The following is a 26,132-nucleotide window of genomic DNA, read 5'->3' as shown; positions in this document are numbered from 1 at the left end:
AATTTCATTTTTTAATTGAAGTATAGTTGATTTACAGTATTAGTTTCTGATGCGTAGCATAAAGATTCAGCTATACAGTTTTATATATACATATTCTTTTCATATTCTTTTTCATTATAGGTTATTACGAGCTACTGAATGTAGTTCCCCATGCTCTGCAGTAGGACCTTGCTGTTTGAATTGCATTTAAAGGTACAGCTGCTCCCCTCTCCCAGCTCAGCCCTGCTCCAGCTAGAGAGAGAGTCATGAAAACAAAATGGAGGCATGGCAAGGGGTATCTGTTTCCTCACTTCCGCATTTACCAATCACTTAAGGTCTTTTCTGCCCCGACTTCTCACCTCTGACCCCTTTGCAATGGCTTACTGTCACAGCACCTGTTATGGGTTGACCTGTATCCTTCTCTCCCCCCAAAAAGTGTGACTTGGAGTCCTAATCCCCAGCTCCACAAAATGCAGCCATATTTGGAGAAAGGATCTTTACAGGGGATGTTAAGTTAAAATGAGGTCATCAAGGTGGGCCCTAATCCAACAGGACTAGCGTCCTAATGAGAAAGGAGGAATTTGGACACACGACAGATACACACAGAGAGAAAATAATAATGGAGAGACACAGGGAGAGGACGGCCATTTACCGGCCAAGCAGAGAGACCCGAACAGGTCCTTCCTCACAGCCCTCAGGAGAAACCAGCCCTGATGACACCCTTCATTTCACGCTTCTAACCTCCTGAACTGGGAGGCAATAAACTTCGGTTTATTGCAATAAACCCACTCCGGGTTGCTTTGTTACAGCACCCAACAGTATTGACTCGGATCCGGGTATAGTTTAAAGTATACTCTCCACCTGAAACTAACACTGTAAATTGACTACAATTCAATTTTTTTAAAAAATAAGAATTAAAAACATTTCAATTGTGCAAAATATCTGACCAAAACAAAGTATCTCTTCATTGCAGATAGACTCGCCGCAGCCCCCTACTCTGATCCACAGGATGCTTTGATCAGCCTCTGAACACAGACTTCCCCAAGCATGTATCGACACCAGCCTCCTTCCAAGTGCAGCGAGCCCACACCAAGCTCTCTAAGTGGCCCTGACATGTCTCTCACTAAGACTGAAGGCGCATCCCATCCCTAGCTGGTGGATAGAGGAGGTGAAACTCACAGTACACCAACTCTGTCCAAAGAAGTCTTTCTGCATTTTTCCAAGGCTTTTTACAGGATGAGAGTAGGTGGCTGAGAATTGCAAAGCCAGTTCCTACCAGCTCCTTTGGAAGTCCTGCCTGGGAGGCCCAGCACCTCACTCTGTCGTATGGGGATTACCACATACCTTGGGGCCTCAGGCAAAACTGAGTCAGAAGCAATTCTATTTTAAAATCCTGGCATAAACATAACATTGGAGGTGGAGAGGGTATAGCTCAGTGGTAGGGTACATGGTTAGCATACATGAGGTCCTGGGTTCAATCCCTAGCACCTCCACTTAAAAGTAAATAAAACTAATTACCTCCTCCCCACTAAATAAATAAAAATTAAGTGATGTTATTCAAAAACAACATAACATTGGGTGTGGTTTTTCACCTTTTGTACTGGCAGAGCTCTAAAAGAATGACACCCTTTCTCAAAAAGGGTGTAGACAAACAGGCACTCTGACACAGTTGGTGAGGGCCAATTTTGCACAACCGTATAAAGCAAGATGATTTTAAATGAATGTCCCTTTGATCTGGTAATTTTTCTTTGGAATATGCCCAAAAGAAATATAGAAACAGTACCAAAACGGTATGTATAATGATGTTTATTACAGCGTGGTCTATAATAATAGACTTGTCAATAACTTGACTAAGTCACAGTTGGTAATCATTTATTATAGTGAAACCATTCATATGGATACCAGGGGTCTAGTCTGTGAATGCCAAGACAAAAGCATGAGCAACAGCTGGCATTGTTCCCTCTTCTTGGTCAAACAATTAGGAGTTGATCCATTCCTCGTGCCTGTTGAGTTACATCATGTGAAATGCTGGGCATAGCTCTCTTGTGAAACTTTAGTAACTCTCTAAGTTGGGACTGACTCTAGTTTAGCTTTAAAGCTCTGGAATATGGGGGGGGGAGTAAATTGGGGGTTCAGGATTTGCAGATACTAACTACTAAATATAAAATAGATAAACAACAAGGTCCTACTGTATAGCACAGGGAACTATATTCAATATCTTGTAATAGCCTATAATGAAAAAGAACATGAAAAGGAAAGATAGATAGATAGAGAGACAGACAGACAGACAGAAAGAAATATATATCTGAATCACTATGCTGTACACCAGAAACTAACAAAACAATGTAAATCAACTATACTTCAGTTAAAAAGAATAAAAATAAAGATCTGGATTATGTGCAGACACATGAGTTTTTCTTATGGCAAAAAGGTAGATGCTCAATAGACATTTGTGGAAAGAATGAAGACTTCTCTATGCCTTGTTTCCACCACTCTCATCTACAAAATAGGATTCTAATAAGATAATCTATGTGTAGATGAAAGCCCTTTGTAAACAGCAGATGACTCCAATATTTCATTATGGAGTTATCGGTACAAACGTATATAACGTACATTGTTTTCCATTGTGGCAAAAAAAGACGGTACTACTGCTCTCTTACAAGAGCTCTACACATCTGAAAGCTAAATTGATAAAGAAGCTAACATTAACTAGCCCCTCGAGAAGTTTCTGTGGGATTCCTGAAGTGAGGAAAATCTTTAGTCATTTATTGCATTTTGATATTATGGTTAGAATCTGATACGTAAAAATCCATTCTTTTTATTAAAATGAGAGTGCGTGCATGCACACACACACGTGTGTGTGTATGTGCCATTTAGTCAACAACTAGAACTGGGACTGGGCTACAGTTTTCTGTTATCTCTTCATTTTAAAATAAGAAGATTAAAAACTGAGGTGCTAGATAATTTTTATACAGATGAGGAAAAAATATAAATATCCCAGTAGACAGAAGCCTGGATAATCCAGAAACAATGCCTCGTACCTGTGCTCTACTTTTTAAATTTTCAAAGTACTCATAGAGCACTGATTCCCAAACTTGAGTAGGCATTAGAATCACTGGTGGAGATAGTTCACAATAGAATTCCTGAAAACCCCACCTTTAGAGTTACTTAGTAAGTGAAAATCAGCTATTTACATTTTTAACAAAGTCCTCAGGAAAATCTGAAGACAAGCTTTTAGGAGATTTTAGCAAACTCATGCCAATAAAAGTCCATCAATGTTCTTATCCCAACTTTGCACCATACTAGCCATGTAGCAAATTATTTAATCCCTGAACTTCAGTTTCCTACAAATAGCTACCACTGAATTATCAGAAGATACATGTAAATAAAGAGCTGTGAGAAACTGAAGGAGGGGAAAATCATTTTCCATGATCAGGGAAGACCTCAGGTCCATCCTTCGATTTTTCCAAACCCTTTATTTATACTTCTTATATCTCAGCGTTAGTTATTTGTATTCTCAAATATTGTCCCTACATAAATTTAAATTCATTAAGAATGGAATCACTGGTTTTTTATATTTGTATCCTCCATTGTACTTAACACAACTCTTACACAGAAAAATAGACATTGTAGTTACTATTTAAATGTAAAACTCTGGTCTAATTTTTAGTTCTTTTACAATCAACAATGAGGTAGAAGTTTTAGGGCACCAAAAGACTTAGAGACCAATCAAAGAGTGATTATACTGCAGTTTTATTCTCCTTCCAAAACAGTAGTATACAATATTCATCTTGAGGTTTTTAAATGCCTGAGCATATTTGAATCTCTCACTTTTGATGGCGGGGAGTAGGGAGCACAGAAGAGCCAAGAATCTGACACAGTCTGACGGGGTGGGGGCAGTTTAACTTTAGAACTGCTCTTGGTACAGAAATGATTGGCTGCAATAAAATCCGCTAACTCTTCTGATAGTGATTCAGTGCGCAACTAATCAAGAGGCACGTGAAACTGTGGACAGGGAGAGTTCTCCCAGTAGCTTTGCGAGCAGGTTTTATTTGTTGCCATTTAGGAAATTAATCCTTGGGGAAAGACCACGCACGGATTCAGCATGATTTAGCATGATTTAAGTACAACAGACATCGGCCTCAATTGGTAAGCCCATTTGTGTCCTAGAATCTTGGGAAAAGATCCTCTCTCAGTCTAAAATATTAAAAAGGCCCATCAAAAACGAGCTGCCCAACATTCCCCCAGAATAAGTATACCTTTTTTCATTTTAACTTGAGATCGCTTACGATGTTGTCCATTCACTGGGGCCTCTGGAATCACACAGGCTGCGCTCAAATTCTGTTGTACTGTTTTCCTGCTGTGTGGCCCTCGGGATGGAACCTGGAAAGCGGGTGTAATGACTTAGTTATTGCACGAATTTGTTGGGAGGACTAAACCCACTGATGAGGTACTCAACGCCTGACACACTGCAAGCACCCAGTAAATGTTACGGCAATGATAAGTCGGTCCTATTTCCCTAACGTCTTGGCGGGGTTGGGGAGTGGGAGGGTAGAGAAGCAGCTTAATGTAGTTAATAGTAAGAAACTAACTTGTCATGTGAACTCAGGCTTTCTCAGAGTGGTATTCCGCAGAGAAAACTCCTCGCCCTGCCTCTCTCATGTCTGGAAAGACCCCATATTGGACCGAGACCCCTCGACCGCCGAAGGGGCTACCGGGCGTGACGCGTAGGCACCAGGCCGGAACCCAGGCCCCGAGGCTCCAGTTTCCTGCCCTCCCACCCGGACGCTCTGCGGGGTGGACCGGCGCAAACGCAATTTCCGGCCTGACCGAGCGGCGGCTGAAGCCGGTTTCGGGGTGGTTCCGGCACGCAGCGCTCGCTCCCTTCCCGGGTCGAGGTGTCCGCTGCGGTCGCCGTAGGGAGCCCCGCGCGGCCGCACGCGCGTGACCATGTGGCGGCTGCTGGCTCGCGCCGGCGCGCCCCTCCTGCGAGCACCCTTGTCAGGTCAGGAGTCCCCTTGGGCCCTCCAGGCCTCGCCTGCTTCCCTCCCCAGCCCCCATCTGCAGACGGTTGCTGAAGCATCGCGGCGGGGGGCTGCGCTTTGCTGCCGCCCCTCCCGCTGTAAGATTCGTGCAGAAGGGTCACAGCGCTCCTGCATTGTGCGGGTCGGCGCCCAGAGCCCCCAGCTGGTCTCTTTGGAGGGCCAGAGCCTGTGAGCCCCTGCAACCCGCGTCCCAAGCCCACAAGACACCTCGGTCAGGAGCGTCCTTGGCCCACAGCGTACCAGGCCCTGGACTTGTCGCCTTCATCGTTTAACTTATCTGTCTTTGTAGATTGTTGGGCAGCCCCGCCCGCCAGTGCTGGCCTAAAGACGCTGCTCCCGGTGCCAACTTTTGAAGGTGAGAGCTTACCTGCTGTTTTCGTATTTGTAAGCCTTTTCAGTGATGAAGCCCAGCAGAGGGCAGTTGAAAAGTAGGAGTGTTTTTGTGCCCCCGGTCCCCATTCACTCATTCAATAAATATATATTGAGGGCATACTATATGCCTAGCAGTGTTCTAAACGCTAGAGAAAAATCAAAGAACAAGAGACCCCCAAAGGCCCCTGATTTTAAGGAGCAAACGTGTAATGGAATATCTCCCCTATACCCTACCACTGGTGTGTGGCCCACAGCCCACCTCAAATTTAGACTTTTGATGTTTTCTCCAAATGAGGTTACAGATACGCAGTCATTTAACAGTATTACGTGAAAAGCATTAATTTGTTAGATATAAACGTTTAAAGCAAGCTACAGTTTGGGGAATCTAATTCACCATTTCCTTTTTTAATATATTGGAAATCTCAAAAGGGGGAGGTGCGGCTGGACCTCCGAGGGCTTATCTTCTGCACTTAATTGTGAAACTGCTTCATGCTCTGGGGTCCATACAGACTTGAAGGCAAGAGAAAACATTACTAGGTTTCTCTGTAGCTACATATAGAAATGGGGAGGGGGAGGCGGTTTCTGTAACCCTTAAAGTCTCCTGTTTTATATTTGACTCCATCATAGAGTCATGCTTGTTTCACTATCAAAAATATTTAAATGACTTAAGATAATTTTTTCCCCAAAATGTCCGATTAGATAAAGATGGAGCATTTGTAGCCTACTCTCACCCAGCAAGCTGTTGCACATTGCAGGATATGGGCAAGTCTCAGAATGAAAAGCCCCTGAATATTTAAAGGAAAGAGCATTGATCAGAGGAGTACTGGGTTGTAAGCTCCCAACAAGAATGTGGCATTAAATATTTTCATGTACAATATATTTTCGTGTGTAATATATAATTCTTTCCACTAACCCTATTAACATCCGGAGAGGCAGTGTGGTGTCTTCTCTTAAGTGTCATACTGTCTGTCTTTGCTGTTTCAACTTGATGGCCCAGACCGAATTATAAAATGTCTCTAGGCCTGCAGTTCTTCTTCTATAAAATGCAGATTAAAAATACTGCCTGCCTAATGTCCTGTTTCTCGGTCTGGATGATAGTTATGTGGGTGTGTTTATGGGTTCGTTTTGTGATAATTCACATTTTTTTATTGGACCCTGTGATACATGGATGTTAAACTTTTAAACGTTTGAACATTTTTAAAAGGAAGCCCAAAAAGAAATACCCAGGCAAAAAGTTGTTTTAAAGATTAAGTGAGATAATGCGCGTAAGGCATCCAGCTCAGTTCCAGCACTTAGGAGACATTTCACCAGAAACATGTTACCTAGTGTTATTTTGTGACAGTCATATCTCACTGTCTTCCCTAACAGCCCCTTTTGTAGTGTTAAGCACAGAGTAGGCATTTCATAAAAGCATTTTGGCTTGAAGGTTAAAACTTTGCTAAGATTCAGAAACATTTGCATCAGCTACTGTCACAGCCAGAAACTTCCAGTGTCAATGAAAGTATCCACCCTATAAACCTAATGTACATTTGGAATTTTTGAGTAGTAACTTTGAGACTTTGACCTGATTATGAAAAATATTTCTAGGAAGAAAATGAACCCTTTGAGGTGCATAGTTGGACTTACTCTTGGTTGTCTGTGCTCCTTTTAGATGTTTCCATTCCTGAAAAGCCCAAGCTTAGATTTGTTGAAAGGGTCCCACTTGTGCCAAAAGTGAGAAGAGAACGTAAGAACTTGAGTGACATACGGGGACCTTCCACCGAAGCCACCGAGTTCACAGAAGGCAATTTTGCGATCTTGGTGAGTTCAGCGTCCAGCAGATGAAAGCCAGGGACTAACAAAATAGACTCCTTGGGTTAATTCTAGGCTCTTCCTCCACGGGTTTTACTAAGACTGCCACCAGCTGCTCTTCAAACTGATGTGCAGTACCCAGTAAGCATTTGGAGTCATAAATGGCTTTTGTTTTCTGCGGAGTGAAAATAATGTAAAAGCAAGAGAAGAAAAAGGCTACCTAATGTCTCCCATAAGCAGACCATGAGGTCTTCTCAAGCCTCCGGTCAAAATAAAACTATCCAGATTCAGTATGTGGAACACATACTTCCTCACTCAGCAGATAGCTCCTACAAAGACTTGATGTCAGTCATGACACAAGGGGCTATGGACTACTTTTTCTTTCCCATCAGGCAGCCAGAGGAACGTTTTCAAGCCCTCATCTCACAGCCTGCATGATTAGCCCCTGCCGACCTCTCAGAACCACAGCCTGTCCCCCATTCCTCTCCCTCCACTGCAGCCACACTGGCTTCTTCTCAGACTCATCAAGCCATTTGCTGCGCCAAGGCCTTCGCGTATGCCGCTCCTCCGCCTGGAACACTCACCTCTTCCGTCTTGGCTAGCCCCTACCTTCCTCCTCAGAGAGGTCTTCCAGCGAAGCGGGTCCACCCCTTGTCCCATTTATTACTGTACGCGAGGCTTTTCCTCCATGGTACTTATTAGAACTTGTATTTTCAATGTCATGTGTATCACCGAGGCCTCAGTTGCTATGAAAGAATATAGCCCACCAGGATGTGTACATCCCCGTGTTTCTAATTTTTCCATTTACTTTCAGGCACTGGGCGGTGGGTACCTCCACTGGGGCCATTTTGAAATGATACGCCTGACAGTCAACCGCGGCATGGACCCCAAGAACATGTTTGCCTTGTGGCGAGTGCCAGCCCCCTTCAAGCCCATCACCCGCAAGGGTATGGGGCAGCGCATGGGGGGCGGCAAAGGCGCCATCGATCACTACGTGACTCCCGTGAAGGCGGGCCGCCTCATAGTAGAGGTGGGTGGCCGCTGCGAATTCCAGGAGGTGCAAGGCTTCCTCGACCAGGTCGCCCACAAGCTGCCCTTCTCAGCGAAGGCCGTGAGCCGTGAGACTCTGGAGAAGATGCGGAAGGATCAAGAGGAACGGGAACGGAACAACCAGAACCCCTGGACCTTCGAGCGCGTCGCCACGGCCAACATGCTGGGGATACGGAGAGTGCTGAGCGCTTACGACCTGACCCACAAGGGGCGGTATTGGGGCAAGTTCTACATGCCCGAACGCGTGTAGCCCGGACGTGAGGCGTCTTCGTCTTTCCTCCCCGGGGCCAGTCCCTGCAGTCTTTGGGTAGCTCCCATGTCGCAACCATGGAGAAGCATACGGGTTTTCTGAAAAATATCACCTTATACTATGTGTTGATTTTTTTCTTAAGTGAATTATATTTATATAATAAATAAATGAGCATCGCCTCAGGATGTAGCTTCTCTTTGGTCCCTCACTCCCTTCAGTAAGAATCAGGCCTGCCTGACTGTTGGGAGCTCTGGCTCTCCCCTGCTGTAAGATGTCTTCAAGGCTGAAGCAGACGTTTGCATCTCCCACCTCTTACACAAGTCAGACTTACTAATGTTTTTGGAAAAGCAAAGAAAAAAAAACAACAGTACAGAGGTTAACTGATTTACTGGATATTTATTTATGCCCAGCTACCCATCTTCTCTTCTCTTAATCCTGGAAGGGGGGGTGTTGGACAACATGGCAAGAAACATGCGCTTCCTTGCCTTTTAGCGAAAGGAACTGATAAAAACAAAGCTGAAATTGATCTTTCCTAGGCCTGAAACCCTCTGCGGAGGGGTTGTTTTTGACTCGTCTTTGCGTCCCTGCAGGTCCTAGCCCGGTGCAGCACGCCACATGACACTCTTAGTAATTGCTGAATGAACAAGGACCCTGCGTGATTCAAATCCCTGTGGTTCCAGCTCTCTGTCTTCCTTTCACAAAATTAGTCTGTTTTTCAGAGCTAGCCAGCAATGGTTTCTATCCTGTATTTAAACTAAAGGAAGTACAGATTGATAGAAATATTAAACATTTGCTTTGAAAGTGGGTAGAAAACAGCACACTGACTAAAATGTCTTTTTAAAAATCCCACTTTCTTAAAAAGTAAGATTTCCAGCAAAGGAAGTAGCTTACTTTCAAAAGGACAAGTTTATCCTGAGCAGTTATGCGGCCCTCAAGAACTGTATACTGTGCTTTTTAATATATTTCTAGTGAACCTCTTGTAATATGAATAACCACTGAATTGAATTAGAACACATTTGAGCCTTGGGGACAGTTAGGAACAGTTTCTTGTGCACACGTTGCTGGCCAACAAAGGCAGTTTCAGCTGGCAACGTGAATCGGCAAGAAGTGACGCGTGACAGCCTTGTTTCACCTTCTGACCTACCACTGTGACCTCTTGTTAGGGCTCACGGAGCATGGACGCTACTGACTGGGGCATTCATTCAATCACGTCATAAAACATTCTTTTGTTTTGGGGCCACATTTTGTTATTGAGCCACAATCCTGGGTCTGGCCATCTTCGCAGAGTAAGAGGCTGTTGACAGAACTCTGTTATCATTAGCTCCCACAGAAAAAGGACTTGGAAGTGTATGTTGTGGTTTAGGGGGCCTGTTGTATTTTTGTATGGGTGGATCAACCCCTTCCCAGGCATTTTTACACGGCCTCTGACACTAACAAACCATTTCCCACTGACGCCTTTAAAGGTTTAAGAGTCAAATCCAAGGACTCATCCATAGCAGAAATCAGAGCTTAATTACAAATAATTAAGTGAGCAGATAGTTGAGCGGCGGTAAGTGGCAGGCGCTGCGCTGAGCACCCGGGACACAGCAGTGAGGGAGACAGCATGGTGCCCACCTTAGACATCTACCATAGAGGCGTGGACCCTGAACGAAGAAGGAGATGTCGGGCTGGTCAGAGGAGACCTAGAACTGCAAGAGGAAGGAACGAGTGCCCTGACCTTGACCCTGACCCTGACCTGGGCCCGAGAAACCGCGGGTGCTCCAGTCCCTGCCTCCTCCCAGCAGTGATGGCAGTGTGGGCTTGTGTGTTTCCTAAACAGGAACCTGTAAAGCTTCCTCTGCCCTGCCGCCTCCTCCTCCAACCATCTTCCCAACCAGCCAGAGCGCTGTACCCCTGTTCCTTCACCCCCACCTGCACCCAAGTCCGGGTTTCACAAAGCTCCCTTTGCGTAACTGAGTTGGTAGATGGCTGGTGTCCTGTGTCATAAGAGGTTTCAGAGCGGAAAGAAGAGAAGCTGTTGAGCAGTCTGCAGTGGAGAGGCGATGGCACCAGAAGTGGGAGGAGGGTACAAGTGCCAGCTGAGGATCCACCTGCGAGGGCTGAAGGGTGACACAAACGGAGAGAGTCACAGATTATTCAGCAAAATGCTGGCGGCCAGGACCACCACGCCCTTCTACAGGGGGAGAGGGGCCGCTCACAGGGCTGCAGAAACGTGTCCTCGCCTCGTAAGGGAAGAAACGATTTACTCGGGTTCACCGTGGCCCTCTTCCAAAGAGTTCAGGGTGCTTCTAAGGCAATAACTAACTTTCTCCTTCAGCCGCTCCCCACGTGACAAGCCCCAGGTTTTGCTGCAGGAAATTGACACCCTTACACAAAGCTTTCTGAAAAACTCCTTCTGCCACCAGACCTAGTTATGGGACAGGTCTCCACCTTCCGTCTCCCCACCTACCTACTACCGACTCAGTCTTCACTCATTCTTCTCTCTGTGAAACACCTCTTTGCTTGCTTTTCCCCAACCTTTATCAATCGCAGCACAACCCACCCAGATGAGGGCACCAAGTGACAAACACTACCCTCGGGACGCAAGAGTCCTCAGGGCGTGGAAACGGGCCCGACCCTCCCCACAGATGGCTCACCTTTCGTTTTTTCAGGCAAATATGCCCCCAATAGTGGAAGCTAAGATGATGGCAAGGATAACACAGCAGATCATGATCATGATCTTCTTCTGCTCATCCAGACAAGGAGAGAAAAAGCAGGTGAGAAACGACATCACTGCAGAGTGTCCCAAAGGGAGGGAGACAGAGCTGGGTCTGGACATGGACGAGGGTGTGATGGGAACAGGAGATGGATCTGGCTTCTAGAACCCAGAATGCTAACAGAAGTTCATTTCTCGGTGAGAGAATCAAACATCAGACCGACAGCAATCTCAGGACGTTTGGTACGCCGTTTCGCCTTCCAGATAGCTTCACATCAGACTGACCCCCATCTCCCTCGGGGTCCGGGTATTCTCAGTGAGTAAGCCAAAGTCTTTGGGGGCCAGCCCTTGAAATCTAAAACTCAGACACAGTCACACTGCATTCTTTGAGAGTTAAACCACCTTCAAAAATCAGAATTTTTGATCCCTCTGATCTAAACGCATGGTTAAAAAAATGTAACCCCTTTCCAAAACCTAAACAAAACCCACCGCAGGGTGGCAGCCAATCACTGTGTCACAGGGAAATAGAGCCAGAACTGTTTCACGATCAATATAAAGTCATTTATTTTTAAATTAGCAATAAAATAATCAAGTTTACATTTAAAAAAATACAAACAACAAAAAAAACCTTCACTTGTATTCCAATCTAGAAGCCAGGCCTCCATCTCCGGAGAGCAAAGGTCTGTGATTGGAGCTTGTCTGCCCTCACTGCTGGAGCCAGGCCTGTGTCCGACATCATAGCCGTGGGCAAGAGGGGGTGCCCTTGGCTCTGTCCGAGTGCTGGCAGTGGCTGAGAGTCAGTGGCCTTTGCAAAGGAAGCCGATGGGCTGTGCATGGACTAGGGTGCTCACCCTCACCCTATCCTAGAAAGCATGTGAGTCAGAGATGAAATATCAATCAGGAGGCAGAGAGCAGCAGAATCAAAGGGGCTCACCACTGGCTCCACACAGTCACTACACTTGAAAACTTCCTGGCTGCTGTCTCCTGCATGGCAAGAACTGGGGGCAACAAAATCGGCCGAGTTCAGTAATCTGGCAGCAGGAAGAGCTACTGAGCAGTCCTTGGCCTCCCCCAGCTGACTCAGTCCTGAAGCCAAGACATCCCAAAGGTCACGTGAATGAGATCAAATGGCTGCGGGATGCGCTCCAGACAAGCCCAGCCCGGGCAGCAGGTGGGAGAGGCGCCCAGCTGGTCACACGTTCTGTCTGCTAAGCAGAAAAACCCAATGGGGATCAACCTAGTCCTCACCCCACCCACCCAGGATTCTCCCAGCGCTTGTGCAGTAAACAGCGGGTCTCTAGGTGACATGGGGAGGTCACGTTTCTACTAGGATTCGCTTGCAGGTAAGCAAATGTCTCTTACGTCATTTTTAGCACAGCTCAAGTTATGTTTTTTGAGGTTATAATATCCTCTACTTCCAGGTTCCTCCTTCCTGAGAGACACATGCCTATATGTCCATACACCTCACACACACGATTATAAGCATTCCCTTGGAACACACGCAATGACTGAATACTCATAATCGCACCAGTCTGAAACACGTCCAGAGCCTGAGACTCAAGCACCTTGTCCCTGGCCTAATTTTAAGTGCCTGGTTATTTTTAGCCTCAAGGCAGCGGCTTCGCAAAGCATCACTCTAATGGTAAACAGCGAGTTCCCAAGGCTGAGACATGGAAACCATATCCCGCAGCCTCAGGCTTTCCCATTGTAGCCTCAGACAGATGATGATATCATGGTGGCGCCCCCCTGAATAAACATGAGGGAATACAACACAGACAGATCAAAGTTGGCCATCCAGCTGTACACACTAAGAGCTTAATTTAAGGCTGAATTTCAGACAGGTCAGCTCCAAAGAGCAAAACAGCATCGGTCAGTCCCTCCGATTTTCAGGACAGGGATCCTGCCGGGAGGAGACTCAGAGCCAAGCCTTACTGCTGCCAAACTTGGAAGAATCCCTTTGCTTTGTTAAAGGTGCTCCCCTGAAAAATGAAAATTAAAAAATTGCAATTTGGGGGAGAAGACTACTCCATGAGGTAGAAACAGCACCTTGGGAAGGTCTCAGACGGGCTTTCCAAGTGCAAGGCATAATTTGACACGTCAGCGGGGAGAAGGAGAGGCTGGGTTGGTTCATACAGTCTGGGAGAAGGTTCAGAGGACGACTCAGGGTCGCAGCAGGCAGACTGGATTCCTCCAGGGCTAGACTGTGTGCTGGGTCAGGTCCAAGGATGGTTACAAGGAAACAAAGGAACAGGTCCCACTCTCTCTCAGGAAGGCCATTCCCGGTCCGTTCCCATCTGAAGACAAGGGTGGCCATGCCAGGCTGGAGCAGAATCGGGTTCTACAAGAGGCAGGGGGAGGAGGAGCTGGTCACTGCTCAGGGTGACGGTGAAGAGCGACAGTGAATCAGCCGCACACCTAGAAGGCGGAGAGGAAAGATCAGAAGTAACTGCAGAAAGTCAACACAGAGCCTGAGGAACCCAGCAGGCACACCCACGACAGGACCTGGAATGAACTATCCCACTGTGCCAGAAACAGAAAGCCCTGTTACAAGAGGGGGGAAAAATTAGGAAAATCCCTGGGTCTTTGACAGCCCTTCACAGGGGAAGGACTCGTTGAGGGGGCACAATCACTGGTGGAAAACACCTGTTCTCTTGGTGGGGTCACGGCACAGCTGCTCTGACTTGTGAGCTATGCAGGTTCTGGGCAAGTTTCTCATTTTGTTGAGCTTTTGAGCTTCTCCAGCGACAATGTGGATGATGAGGATGTTACGCTAGAGCGGTCGCTGGTGCACAACTAGGGAGCACAAACGTAGGCTGGCTCCCTTCCCTCCTGTTCAGAGAGCTCTCTCCCTCAGGTCACACGGCGGGAGAGAGGAGTCCAGGCCGACATGCCCGTTACTCTGGACTTCATTAGGGAATAAGGAAGACACTGTGGTAAGCGACCCACCAGGGCCCAGCACTGAGCGTCTTGGAGACGAGGTAAGTCAACTAAAAACAACGCATGAAGCAGTCTCCTCATTTTAAAAAGTGAGTCACCCCCATTCTGAATTCCTAGAGTCAGGAATGGTAAGGGGCACTATGAATTTGGAAGACACCATTCATCCAAGGACATGGAAAAGATATTGACTATTATAACTTCTCTTAACGTTAACATCCTTTCCAACGGGATAGTTAAGGGTCGGAACAAAACACTACAAGCCAAAAAAACACCAAGCATGAGAGTCCAAATGCCGGGGAAAAAAGAACCAATCACTTAATGTTCTATGAGAGATCGATCCCTCACCGCTGCTTATGTCTCAAGAAGTTGAATGTTCAGGGTTATAATAATCTGACTTTCAAACCCTCTAGTCATATGGCAGGAGGAGGAAGGAAGAGGCACAAAAGAAAGTGAAGGATCAGCTCTGTATCAGGTCTTTATATCTGTTACCTCCATAAGCCAACTTCTATGACTTTGTAACAAAGGAAAAACCGGAATGAGAAAGATACTATATAAATTATACTGTTAGTCCTGGCAAAAACAGTAATAACAAACCTCCAATATTGGAGCCACATTAAAGAATTGACAGTACAGTCACAATCTTGTCTTGAAAATCAGATTTATAAAGAGATGTAGGTGATGTGGACTGATGTGTATGATTTTATAACAGGGTACAAAACTAAAGTCTGACTGATGTGAAACGATGTCTGCGTGGGCAAACATGCCTTAAGGCTATCTGCAATAATTTTAAAAGTTAATTCTGTTCACCTTTTCTGTGTTTTATAGGTTTGTTTTTTTTTCCAACAATACATGTTATGATTTTTCAGGAAAATAATACTTAGGAAGTCACGGAAGTCTTAACAGTCCCTGTAACTAGGTCATGCTACTGCTCTACGTGTGAAACCCTGAATCAGTGCTCAGCTCTATTCTTTTCACCAGATTTTCAAGAAGTTACTATCCTAAATTTTAAAGTCGGTGTCCTCTAAGGTTCTCTAGACTCTGTAGACAATGAGAAGTGGCTACCTTGTTTTGCAAAGAGAAGACGCAGAAAACTCTGCTAGGCTGACTATTAGCTGTGAGTTAAAACTTGGCCCTGTTACTTCTCTCTAAGCCTGAGTGTCTTCATCTGTAAAACGGGGACAATGACAGGTGTTGAGAGGATTCAATGATATGTGGATAAGGTGTTTAGTAACTGCCTGGCACAACTCCACACTCAAAAACGTTAGCTGTTCTACCATTCGAGATGCAACCAGTCAGCCACAAACGAAACCCCTGCAGACCCAGAGCCCAATTCAAAGCTTCGTTTACACTGAAAAGGACACGGAAGACAAAGCCCGGCATCCTCGAAAGCCAGTCAGAACTAAGACCAACCCCAGATCCCAGTCACTGACTGTCCCCCGCTCAGGAGCGTGCTCGCCGGGGAGGGCAGTGAACATGAGGCGCTCAGAAAAGCAGGAGCGGTGGGGAAACATGTTACAGGACAAGGAGTGGGGACAAAACCCGAAGGAGAAGAACAAGCAGCAGACCCAACCCCGGTACTGCAGCCAGAACCCGAGAGTAGGATGTCACAGAGAGGAAAGAATGCACGGTACAGAAAGTTCTAGAGAACCCAGCGTGTCCACGGAATCCACAGGGGCAAGAAGCAGAATGTGAAGCCACAGGCTAGATTCCCAAGAGGAGCCAATCCAAAGCCAGTCCCCAAGAACCTTCCACGTACTTACATTTCAGCGCAGGGGCCTCGCAGGCCGCCCTTACTTCAGACCAACGGAAAGTCCAATAATCAACGCTACAATGCCCAGCAACACAACCACTACTACAATGATAATTATCAATTTCTGGAGGGGGGGATAAGAGAAACAAAAACAGGTCATTATTACCAACAACCAAACGGCCCTAAGAAGTCATCCAAACCACCCCTCCAAAGCCTCTACACAGGCAGCATCTTTCCAAATAAAAAGCCAACACCGCTACATAAAGACGTTCCATGAGGACATGTTACGTGTCTCAAGTTACTTCTGGGCGAGCAAGGCCAGCGGTGGAGATACGGAGTTTCCATCAGCTCTCAGCTCACACACATGGACAGAGCAACTATCACCAGGTCTCCAAGCAGCGACGGGCCAAGATATAAAGTCACTGCTTGTTCCTTTTCAAGGAGTGTAGAGACATTTTTGACATCATCCTACTTTCAAATTTCTGCCCATCTCCTCCCCAAAATACACCCCCACCTGTCAGACCCAGCACAGTGACCATGGGTTAGAAAGCAAGATTATGGTCCCCTTGCAAGCCAGCCCAGATTCATCACATAAAATAACTCCCCAGCTCCCTGGATACCTGCACCCGCCACAGGCAGAGTTGGAAGAAAAAGAAAGAACTGAAGAACAAATCTATCAGATCCCAAGAGAAATAGAAAAGAGCAGGCTGAAAAAAGCACAAACCACCAGGGTGGACGACCACAGCCGCTGGGTAGAGGAGCTCAGAAGTCCTCAAGCAAAGGGGGCACCAGCACAAGGGGGCAGGGGCGGGCAGTAGAGATGGTGTGATGGAAAGAGCCTGACTGAAATCTGAATTTGAATCTGGGGTCCTATGCCTACTAAGTGGCCTGAAGCCAGTGACTTAACCTGATTCTCAACTGTTTCATCTGTAAAGTAGAAACAACAGGTGCTCCAAGAGACCGGAGATAATGTTTACATAGCAATCCGAGCACCGCTGGGTTCACCTTAGAGAAAAAAAAGAAATAAAGGGGGGCGGGGCCTGGGCGACTGGAGGGGAAGACAATGACGAGGTTTCTAAAGAGCAGAAGAGTCAGGTGTGACATCGGAAAGGACCCTGAGCTCCGTCCAGGAGATGAGCAGCAACCCCTGGGCAATGATGCGTCCACGCCGCAGGGCTGCCTTCACGCGTGGGTTCTCGGGCAGAGAGCACGCGGGCCAGATCCATGCACAGCACAGACGGGAAGGCAGGGCAGCTACTCTCTAGGGAAAGTGGACGGGGGCTCCGGGGTGAGGCCAGGGCAGAGGACACGGGTGGGGCTCGAGGACACGGGTGGGGACGACCACAGCGAGGAGAGGCAGGTCGGTCCGGCTGAGACTAAGGGCTCACCCTCCGAGCTTCACTCTGATACTTGACGGCCTTTTTGGTATCTGCCACGGCCCGCTCCACGAAGCCCACGGACTGGTCCATGTTGTTCTCAATACGGTCAATCATGGCTCCCTTTCCCCGGATGCAGGAGGTGGTGGCAGCAGAGACAGAGATGGGGCGCGGGAAGAGAGAAAGAGCGAGAGACAGCGCGCGATGGGCGCTCTCCTCCGAGGGCGGCGGGAGAGCCTCACCTTTCGGGCCTGGCCCTGGTACTTCAGGGCTCTTTTGGTTTCATCCCGAGCCTTCTCCACGTGATCCACCGTGTGCATGACGTTCAACTCTATGTTATCTATCATCTCACCCTGCAGAGAACAGGCACCCGTCACACCCGAGGAACCCAGCCCAGGACAGTCCCGAGCTACTGTGAGCAAGGGCTTCTCTTTCCTATCGTCCTCAGTGCCGAGAGGAGCACGTGGAAACGTTCACGCACAGCCTTGCGTGGGGCACACTTTCCCACCTTCCGCGCGATTACCTACGGTCCCCCAGGCCTGCGTGGCTGTCGCTTATTCCAGAAACATTCACTCAATTACGTTCCCGTAAGGGGCACTGCACTGGGCACCGGGAGCACCTTGTCTAGAGGCCTGGTATTTTCTGAAGAATGCCACCACCACTTCTTTTTTTTCAATTAAGAATGCGAGGAGAGAAGCCAAAATAATTGTCTTGTGCTCTTTGGGCATGACCAGGATGCTGGCCTCTTCCTGGTCATTCAGAGCTGAATCAAGTTCATCCCGCCTGAACTGAGTTTGTTCACTACCGTAGAATAGTGCCCAGCACACAGCAGGTGCTCAATAAACAGCCCAGGCTGGGAACAGACACTTTCTCTAAGATCTTCCCAGACCCCAGAAGGGATGGACATTGTTTTACCCAAGCTACTTGGCTATGACCCAGTGGTCTCAGTAGGATTCCCAGCCATCTCCCAGCTATTACTTCCTGGCTGGAAATGTGGTCTCTCCAATTACTGTCTGGGCATCTGAGGATGGGAATTCCCCTCACCCACCCAGACCTTCTTCAACCCGAGCCATCACTTTACGGAACTCTCTAGCCAGAGACAGACAGACACTTACCATAACTTGACTCTCAAGCCAGTTCCTCGGGAAGGCAGTGTGGGGAGAAAAAAGAAGAAGGAGGATGGAGGGACAGGAGACGTGGTCTCAAAGACCAGAATGGAGTGAAGGAAAGGTGCCTGATCCCTGAGCAGGGAACCAATGTCAAAACCAGTCAAGCCATGCTCGGGCCTCAGTTAGGTTTCCTTCTACAAAGGAAGCAGTTTTCGGTCCTTTCCAGGTGGCAGAGCCCCTGGGAGTTCGTGGTAATAGTGGCACATCCCCCTGGTATACTTAACTGTATCAGAAGAACCAGGAGCCATGTGACCAGGGGACACTAACACCATATGCAGGTGATGGAGCCTTCCATCCCTGAGCAAGTTTACCCGGGACAGAAAAGGCTGCGAAGCTAAGCACCACGAGTGTTTCAGGTTTTTCTTTAAATATTATTTTGTGGTTCCTTTGTTTTGTTGTCTGCTCTTATTCCTTACCAAAAAAAGAGTGTCAAGTTTCTTTGGAAAAACACACAGAAGAAAAAACAAAAATGGAAAAACACAAAAACCTCTGTTAATCCTAACTTTCCACTGTGAACTGGGGAAAAGATCCAGTGTTCTCATTGTCACCAGTGTAATGGTTCCTATCAAGATACTGTTTTAAGGCATCATCACTAAGAACCTATATCTTTAATTAAAAAAAAAAAAAAGACAGGGATCCTGAGGCTGGAGGGAACCAGGTACTTGACAGGGCACATCCAACCCCATATTAATTAGAAATAACTTCTGGGCCAAAGTAACAGGCACAAATGATGAGGCTGAGATGGCCCGAAGTGTCAGCACTTAAGGGAAAGCATCCGTTTCCCTGGGCTACTAGCATTCTGTTACTCCACTAGGCAAGTTCCCAGTGTTTCTCCCACCCCACTAGGCTGTCCAGTGGCCCCCTGCCCCCTTCTCAGGAGAACCTAGGCTTCCTCGCTGCCCGCTCGTGCTGGTGCCCACTGCCGTTACCTGGTTCTCCACCAGCATGGCGATGTCCATGAACATGTCGTGAAGCTCCTTGATGCTGCTCTCCAGCCTCACGATGTCTTTGTGCCGCCCCTCGATCTCGCTGAGGGCTTGCTTGGAAATCTGAGAGTCGATGATCTACGTACAGAAGACCACATAGAGACTGACCATCAGCCACTGTGCCCCCTACAGCCCTCACACATACCCCCGTGGGGTTCCCCGAGCCCCCGACCTCCACGTCCATCACTCACCCCCGAGGTGAAGATGGCAGGGTTTCCACTCTCCAGCATCTCCTCCAGCTCCTCATCTGTTGTTTTTTTGCCGGCTTTAGAACAAAAGAAGGAGAGCCTCAAATATAAGCACATCATTTCAAAAGTTCCCTGAAAATGAGGAACAAGGTCACTTCACTACAAAACCACAGCCTCTCCACCACTCCCCCAGCAGCCTCCAGACTCGCCTTTCTCCAGACTTCTCCCCTAATCCAATCCATCCTTAACATTATCAGTGATCACCTTCCTGAAGCACAAGTCAGATTACATTCCTTCCAGGCTCAGAATGTTTACTGGCCCCGTTCGCTCAGTCACAGAGTCCAAGGTCCTCTGGACAAGGAGCCGGTTTCCTGGGTGAGCCCTCCCTCCGTCCATTTAGTCCTCCCCCTGTTCCCAGGCCCTGGACAGCCTGCCACTCCGGAACACACGTGCTTTGCTCTGACTGCATCCTGGCTCACGTGGTCCCTGCGCTCAAAGCATATTGCGCCCCGCAGCGCCCGGCACTCCGTGTTACTAATTCATAAAGGGCGTAGCTTTATTAACATCTTTATTTCTCCCGGCAACCAGCACCGCACCTTTGATTTCATAAATGTTCTTTGCTATCAGACAGACAGCCAAAGATGGCATGAGTCCTGAGGAGGGCATCTGTGGAGCAAGTGTTTCCCTCCACGGGGGAGGGAACTCTGGCTCCAACAGCAGCAGAATGACTTGGGCCCGATCAGCAGTGCTGCCTTTCAGTCTAAGGATGCGCCAGGGCTGTGAGGCTCGCTGGTCCTCGGCTTGGGCTCAAAACACACGGCAGAAGCCACCGAAGGGGCCGCCCCTGCTCCTCCCCAGGCCTCCCAGCTTGGGCGGGGCCAGCACGTGGCAGGAAAGGGGGCGGGGCCACGCCCGACTTCAAACACCCACTGATTTCGAGCTGCCGCTGGATCCGCCCTTTGCTGCGTTCACGGAAGTCCACCTGCGCCTCGTTGTATTTGGTCATCACCTCCACGAACTTCCGGGAGAGGACGGAGTGCTGCGGGGACAAGGTCAAACGCTGAAAGCCCCCCGGCGGGGAGGGAGGCGAAGGTCCTAATTCTTGTAGAACCCCCACCCCACAGAGCCTCGTCCCCGGCGTCAGGCCTGGAGCCAGAAGACCGGGCACAAGACTCAACCTCTTGGTTTCCTAACTTTTTGGTTTTCCGGACCACTGAGAATGTCTGCTGACCTTTCCAAAGCACGTTTTCAGCATCTGTTTACCTGTCCTTCTGAACCCATACAGTAATTGTGAGGCCCAAGGAGATACTCTCTGAATCTCAAAGGTCCTGCTTTCTTTTCTATTTTTTAAACTGAGGTTGGTTTACAATGTCATGTCAATTTCTGGTGTACAGCATAAATATTTCAGTCATATATTCCTTTTCTCTTCCTGACATCTCCAGGTGCTAAGAGCATGTGCATCGGATCACGTCTTCCTTTGCTGCTCTCCTGTGGGTTTTATGTCATAGTTTCCTTGTGCCACCTAAACATCGTGCCAGTTCTTCAAGGACAAGGATCATATCTTTGATGACCACCAAACAGCCTGACTCCAAACTGGAGAACTAAGGACCAACAACCACTGGAGAGACTTCAGTTTCCTCACCTGTGAACCAGGGAGGCACACTAAACCCTAACCTGTGCTCGGGGAGCCTCAGGGGCTTCCTTAGAGGAGCGAGTGAAAGAGGGGCCCCCAGAGCTGGGCTCGGCCCCTGTTCCCTGCTTCAGCCTGCGCTGCACCCCCTACCTGTTCTCAAACTGAGTTCCAAATAAGTTGAGGGTTTTTTTTGTCTTGTTTTTAACTCTATAACTAGAAAGGGGAACCCTCCTACACTATTGGTAGGAATGTAAATCGGTGCAGCTACTGTGCAAAACAGTATGGAGGTTCCTTAAAAAACTAAAAGTAGAGCTACCATATGATTCAACAGTCCCACTCCTAGGCATTTTTCCAGGTGGAAAAGATGAAAATTCTAATTCAAAAAAGATACATGCACCCCAATGTTCACAGCAGCACTATTTACAATAGCCAAGACATGGAAGCAACCTAAATGTCCATCAACAGATGACTGGATAAAGACACACACACACACACACACACGAATATTACTCAGCCATTAAAAAGAATGAAATATTGCCATTTGCAGCAACACGATGGACCTAGAGATTATCATACTAAATGAAGTAAGTTAGACAGAGAAAGGCAAATATTATATCACTTATATGTGGAATCTAAAAAAAAAATACAATCAACTTATTTACAAAAACAGAAACAGATTCACAGACATAGAAAAGAAATTTATGATTACCAAAGGGGCAAGGGGTTGGGGAGGAAAAACTTAGGAGTATGGGATTAACAGATACACACTACTATATATTAAATAGATGAACAACAACGGTTTACTGTATAGCACAGGGAACTATATTCAGTATCTTGTAATAACCTATAATGGAAAAAAGTCTTAAGAAATATATATATAGTATGTAGATAACCAAATCACTTTGCTGTACACCTAAAACTAACAATATTATAAATCAACGATATTTCAATAAACATCTTTAAAAAAATTTAAAAGACTCCACAGCTAAGAAAAACAAAGAAATGTAAAGACGGGGCTAGACGGTTGTTGGACCAGGGAAATCTCACCTGGGATTTCCGAATCCGAAGGTCTGCTGACGACCGGACCTCATCTTCTTCAATATGCCTCTCCATGCCTGGAGAGGAGAGAAGGTGATTCTAGCTACACACCAGCTCCTCTCCTCCAAGACACAGGCTGTTCAGCTCGACCTCATCTCATGCTCACACACCTGGCCCAGGAGACGTAACGGCAGGCAGACCCAGTCTCAGAAGATCAGCTCACACATGAGCCTCAGGACTCACACACCACTCAGAACTGGACACAGGTCTCCCCAAATACATCTCAGCACAGGGGTAACAGCATGAGTCTCTGTTGCCAACAGACTCGGGCTCAAATCCTTGCCCTGCCACTTACTAGCTATGTAACCTTGGAAAAGCCACTTAACCTCTCTTAGTGTTCCCGTCTTCTCGTCTGTAAAACAGAATAAATCTCAGTGCCCTCCTCACAAAAGCGACATGAAAATGACATGAGAACACACAAGGAGTGCTTGGTTCCGTAGCGGGCGCACGATCACTGCTCTGATTGGAGGCTGCCACTAATGACCTCCAGCTCCACCCCCGTGAAGACAGGCAGTACAGTCTGTCTTGGGGGAAGAAGTGATAAATGAGGCTGAGCAACACTGCTTTCACTCTCTGACCAATAGCAAATACAGTGGGGCAAGAGTGCAGACCAGGGCCATGGAACTGAGAAACCCTCTGGGCCCCCAGAGGAACGGACTCTGTGACAGTGGCTTCACTGAACAATGCCCTAAACTGCGGGGTGGGAGTAACAGGAGGGAGATATACCCCCGGCCCCCAAGAAATGTCTGTAGACTGAAGAACCCAGCTGGCATCCACGTATCTCTCACATCACAGTTCAAATGTACATAGGTGCTGGGGAAACGGGACCCGGAAGAGAAAAGTCAGTCACACAAGTGTTCAGTAGCTGACAGCACACTTTCATTCCCATCTCCCAACTTCAAGTCCAGACTCTCTCAACCACAGTCATGACTCAAGGGCAGGTAAAATTTCTGGGGCTCTCATAGTTCATTCTGGGGACACTGCTCAGACCATAAGCCCAGATGCCACGAGTGGTGTCACTCCCAGCGGGAAGAGTTTCAGTCCAGAAGGTGGGACCCCGTGGAAGTGAGATGGGGGGGCCGGGGGCTTCCCGGGCGGGGGGGGGCTTCCCATTCTCCGTGTTCCCTTCTTACTTTTCAGTTTGTTCCGGACATTGTTGGCTCTTTTCTTGATCTCAGTTGTGAGCTGCTCCAGGTCATCCTTGGTTTCTGGGTACACAAAGAATCACGGAAGACAGATGGCTTAGTCAGCTACAACAGTCAACAGAGTGGGTGGGGCGCTTCCTCCGGCACCCACTGCCCAGAGCAGTGCATATCCTGGTGGGCTCCCCAGACGTCCGTCATTAGAATCACACAGAGCTCGTTTTGAAAAGGCATTTTTTCTAGGCACCCCATCCCAGACCTACAGCATGAAAATACCTTGTGGAAATAAAAAGGGTGTGGGGAGGACTGGGAAAACATTTCAGGCAGAGGAAACAGCACAAGTGCAGCGGGGGAACCAAGATGAGGTATGTGAGAAGCAGTGAGAGTCACTGTCAGTCATGAGAGCAAGGAACTAGAGGGAAGTTTGGCTAAAAGGGTCAGGTGGGACCAGGAAGAGAAGAGCCATCAGCAGCGGGGCAGTGTGAGCTCAGAGAGGGAGGAGGATGGGAGCTGAAATGGCACGGAAGATAATACATCCCTTCCCCTACTGTTCACAGAGGGAGGAAACCAAGGCTCGGCTCCAGTGGCCAAGGGTCACTGTTGGGCAATTTGCTTCTCAGTAAATACTCACTTGGCTCTGGAATGGGTGCAGACAGAATGATACTGTAGAGCTTCTTAGCTTCCTCCACGTGCTCTGAGATCTTGTCAATGTTGAGTCGAGTTTCCTCAATCTAGAGTTAGAAAGACAACAGCCTTTGTCACGAAGAGGGAGAATAGATCCATGACTGAGATGAAAAATCAGCAGAGCGCCCTGTCCACCTTCTGGATCTGCAGAAGATGCTGGGGACTAGAAAAGCTTTCTGAGGACCAGTCAGCCCAGGGAGTACCCTTTCCATCCACAGTCAGACAGACTAATGTCAACAGAGCAGTCATTGAAGATCCATCCTCTTTGCTCCCTGAGAGGAAGCCATCTGTTCACCTTGGATGGGACAATTCTGGCCACAATCAGGCAGAGTCGGGAAAACCCATGAGGAATAATCAGAGGGAAGGGTCCAAAAACCTTTATCAGGCAGACTTTCAGCTCCTCTGAAAGGGGAACAGCAGAGAGTGAGGATGGGAGAGAGGGAAAAGGAAAGAAGGAAAGAAAAGAGGTGAAAGGGAGAGAACAAACCTAGAGAGTGAGAAACAAAGGGAGAAACATAAAAGGAAGAAAGAGGAAGAGAAGAAGAGAGAAAAGGTAGTGTAAGTAATGACCATCTCGGGAGAAGCCTGAGCTTCTCCTGGACACACGATCTGGGGAAATGCCTCTAACGAGCTGACTGCCTCAGATGCTCAAGACCCAGGAGCTCGAGCCATGGGCTGTTTCTGCCCATTTCTAAGGTTCCTGACTGCACGGGGTGCGTATCAGGAAGCACTTCCCGGCGCCGCTCGTTCCCAGATGGAACACCCTCCCAGGACGCTGCTGCGGGGACATGGAAAGTTCCGCCGTGGCTCCCTCTTCAAAAGCACGGGCCACACCGGCACCATGGGCATTTTGATTTTGATTTAGTAACCTAGTAATTTAGTCAGTTCACCAGATCACCACAGAGCCCCTTCAGGACCTCAGGATGGGCAAATGGCCACTCACAGAGCCTTTTTTCTTTCTTTCTTTCTTTTGAACTTTGTGTCTTGGTTTTTTCTTGGAAGGGCTGGCTTTTCTCAAAGGTGACTTTCTGAGTATTTCATGGTAGCAGTACATGCAATTAACTTCCTTTTGTGCACTTGCCAGATAACCAAAGAATGGGGGTGGCGGCGGGGTGGGGGTGGCAGGACTGGCAGGAAACCTGCAAGTACTGAATCTGAAGGCTCAAGAGCTACTTTTCTGTATGTTTGTCTGGGGTTAAGTACACTGACAATGATACATTTAAGACTTAAAATGGATGTAACATAGACCTGTATCAGAAACACGCCTTTCACTGTGTCTGTGAAGTCACCCTCACTACCTCCTTTTTATACATGAGAACACTGCCACTCAAAGATAGAGGAAGTGGCTCAAGGCTATATATACAAAGAGGCAAAACTCAAGTCTGAACCCAAGCATCTGTTAGATTCAAACCCCATTGCCACATCCAAAAAAGAAAACCTCATAAGAGCATTTTCTGAGATGTGCTCATTCATCCTCATTAACAGAAAGGGTTCTGTGAAAACATAAATGCCGAGATAGGCAAGTTAACCACGTTTCTTTATTATAGGACCTCTTAGAGTCGTTATCAGGTTCGTGTGCATTTTAAACCTCCATGGGAGGAAAAGAGTAGGAAGCATTTCTCAAATGTATTTGATCATAAAAGTCTCTGTGCATCTCATCCTGCCGTCAGCCCCAGACGAGGAACCAGGGTCGGTTCTATGGCAACCCTGACAATCCTGTCCCTTTGCTAAGTTCTCACTTTCCTGGTCTCCCTTCCAGCTCAGAGTGGCCTTGGACATGTGATCCACTACCAGCAGATCGGCCACAGCGGAAGTCAGCATGGAGGATTTGGGTAGTTTTCCTCCCTGATCAAAGGATCATTTTTTTATTGAAGTACAGTGTATTTACAATGTGTTAGTTTCTGGTGTACAGCATAGTGATTCAGTCATACATACATACACATACTCTTTTTCATTATAGGTTATTATAAGATATTGAGTACAGTTC

General features: G+C 47.5%; 2 protein-coding genes and 2 long non-coding RNA genes across 9 annotated transcripts in view; 2 read left to right on the top strand and 2 right to left on the bottom strand.

The window, feature by feature from the left end:
* The window catches only part of LOC116666486, a 43,913-nt gene extending 39,182 nt beyond the window's left edge, over window positions 1-4,731 (bottom strand). Inside the window, exons 1-2 of one of the 2 annotated variants that reach the window (XR_004323375.1) lie at window positions 4,572-4,731; window positions 4,239-4,362 (exon numbers count right to left, since the gene is read on the bottom strand). This is a non-coding gene — a long non-coding RNA (uncharacterized LOC116666486). The remainder of the gene's footprint in view (window positions 1-4,238; window positions 4,363-4,571) is intronic. The other variant, XR_004323376.1, reaches the window with a different exon arrangement.
* A 63-nt stretch (window positions 4,732-4,794) lies between these two features.
* MRPL16 (mitochondrial ribosomal protein L16) lies at window positions 4,795-8,672 on the top strand. Its single transcript, XM_032489500.1, has 4 exons — window positions 4,795-4,984; window positions 5,314-5,379; window positions 7,048-7,196; window positions 8,002-8,672. Exons 1-4 carry the CDS (start codon window positions 4,930-4,932, stop codon window positions 8,485-8,487), a joined length of 756 nt encoding a protein of 251 aa, XP_032345391.1. The 5' UTR covers window positions 4,795-4,929; the 3' UTR covers window positions 8,488-8,672.
* A 3,047-nt stretch (window positions 8,673-11,719) lies between these two features.
* STX3 (syntaxin 3) lies at window positions 11,720-24,240 on the bottom strand. Of its 5 annotated transcripts, none has more exons than XM_032489504.1 (9): window positions 24,093-24,240; window positions 23,453-23,527; window positions 22,269-22,336; window positions 20,519-20,627; window positions 19,592-19,665; window positions 19,344-19,478; window positions 17,258-17,368; window positions 15,880-15,993; window positions 13,381-13,597 (listed from the first exon to the last, which is right to left on the bottom strand). In XM_032489504.1, exons 3-8 carry the CDS (start codon window positions 22,332-22,334, stop codon window positions 15,910-15,912), a joined length of 579 nt encoding a protein of 192 aa, XP_032345395.1. In that variant the 5' UTR covers window positions 22,335-22,336; window positions 23,453-23,527; window positions 24,093-24,240; the 3' UTR covers window positions 13,381-13,597; window positions 15,880-15,909. The 5 variants fall into 5 exon arrangements, with proteins under 5 accessions (XP_032345392.1, XP_032345395.1, XP_032345393.1 ...); XM_032489502.1 differs by lacking the exon at window positions 17,258-17,368 and adding an exon at window positions 17,488-17,598 and having other exon boundaries at window positions 24,093-24,239; XM_032489505.1 differs by having other exon boundaries at window positions 13,383-13,520.
* LOC116666487 lies at window positions 12,391-21,514 on the top strand. Its single transcript, XR_004323377.1, has 3 exons — window positions 12,391-12,525; window positions 14,037-14,160; window positions 21,031-21,514. It is a non-coding gene; the product is annotated as an uncharacterized LOC116666487 (long non-coding RNA).
* Window positions 24,241-26,132: the final 1,892 nt, after the last annotated feature.

This window comes from Camelus ferus, chromosome 10, assembly GCF_009834535.1.
Source record: "Camelus ferus isolate YT-003-E chromosome 10, BCGSAC_Cfer_1.0, whole genome shotgun sequence".
In the NCBI taxonomy this organism is placed as follows: domain Eukaryota; kingdom Metazoa; phylum Chordata; class Mammalia; order Artiodactyla; family Camelidae; genus Camelus; species Camelus ferus.
This window is presented reverse-complemented; position numbering and strand designations above follow the sequence as displayed.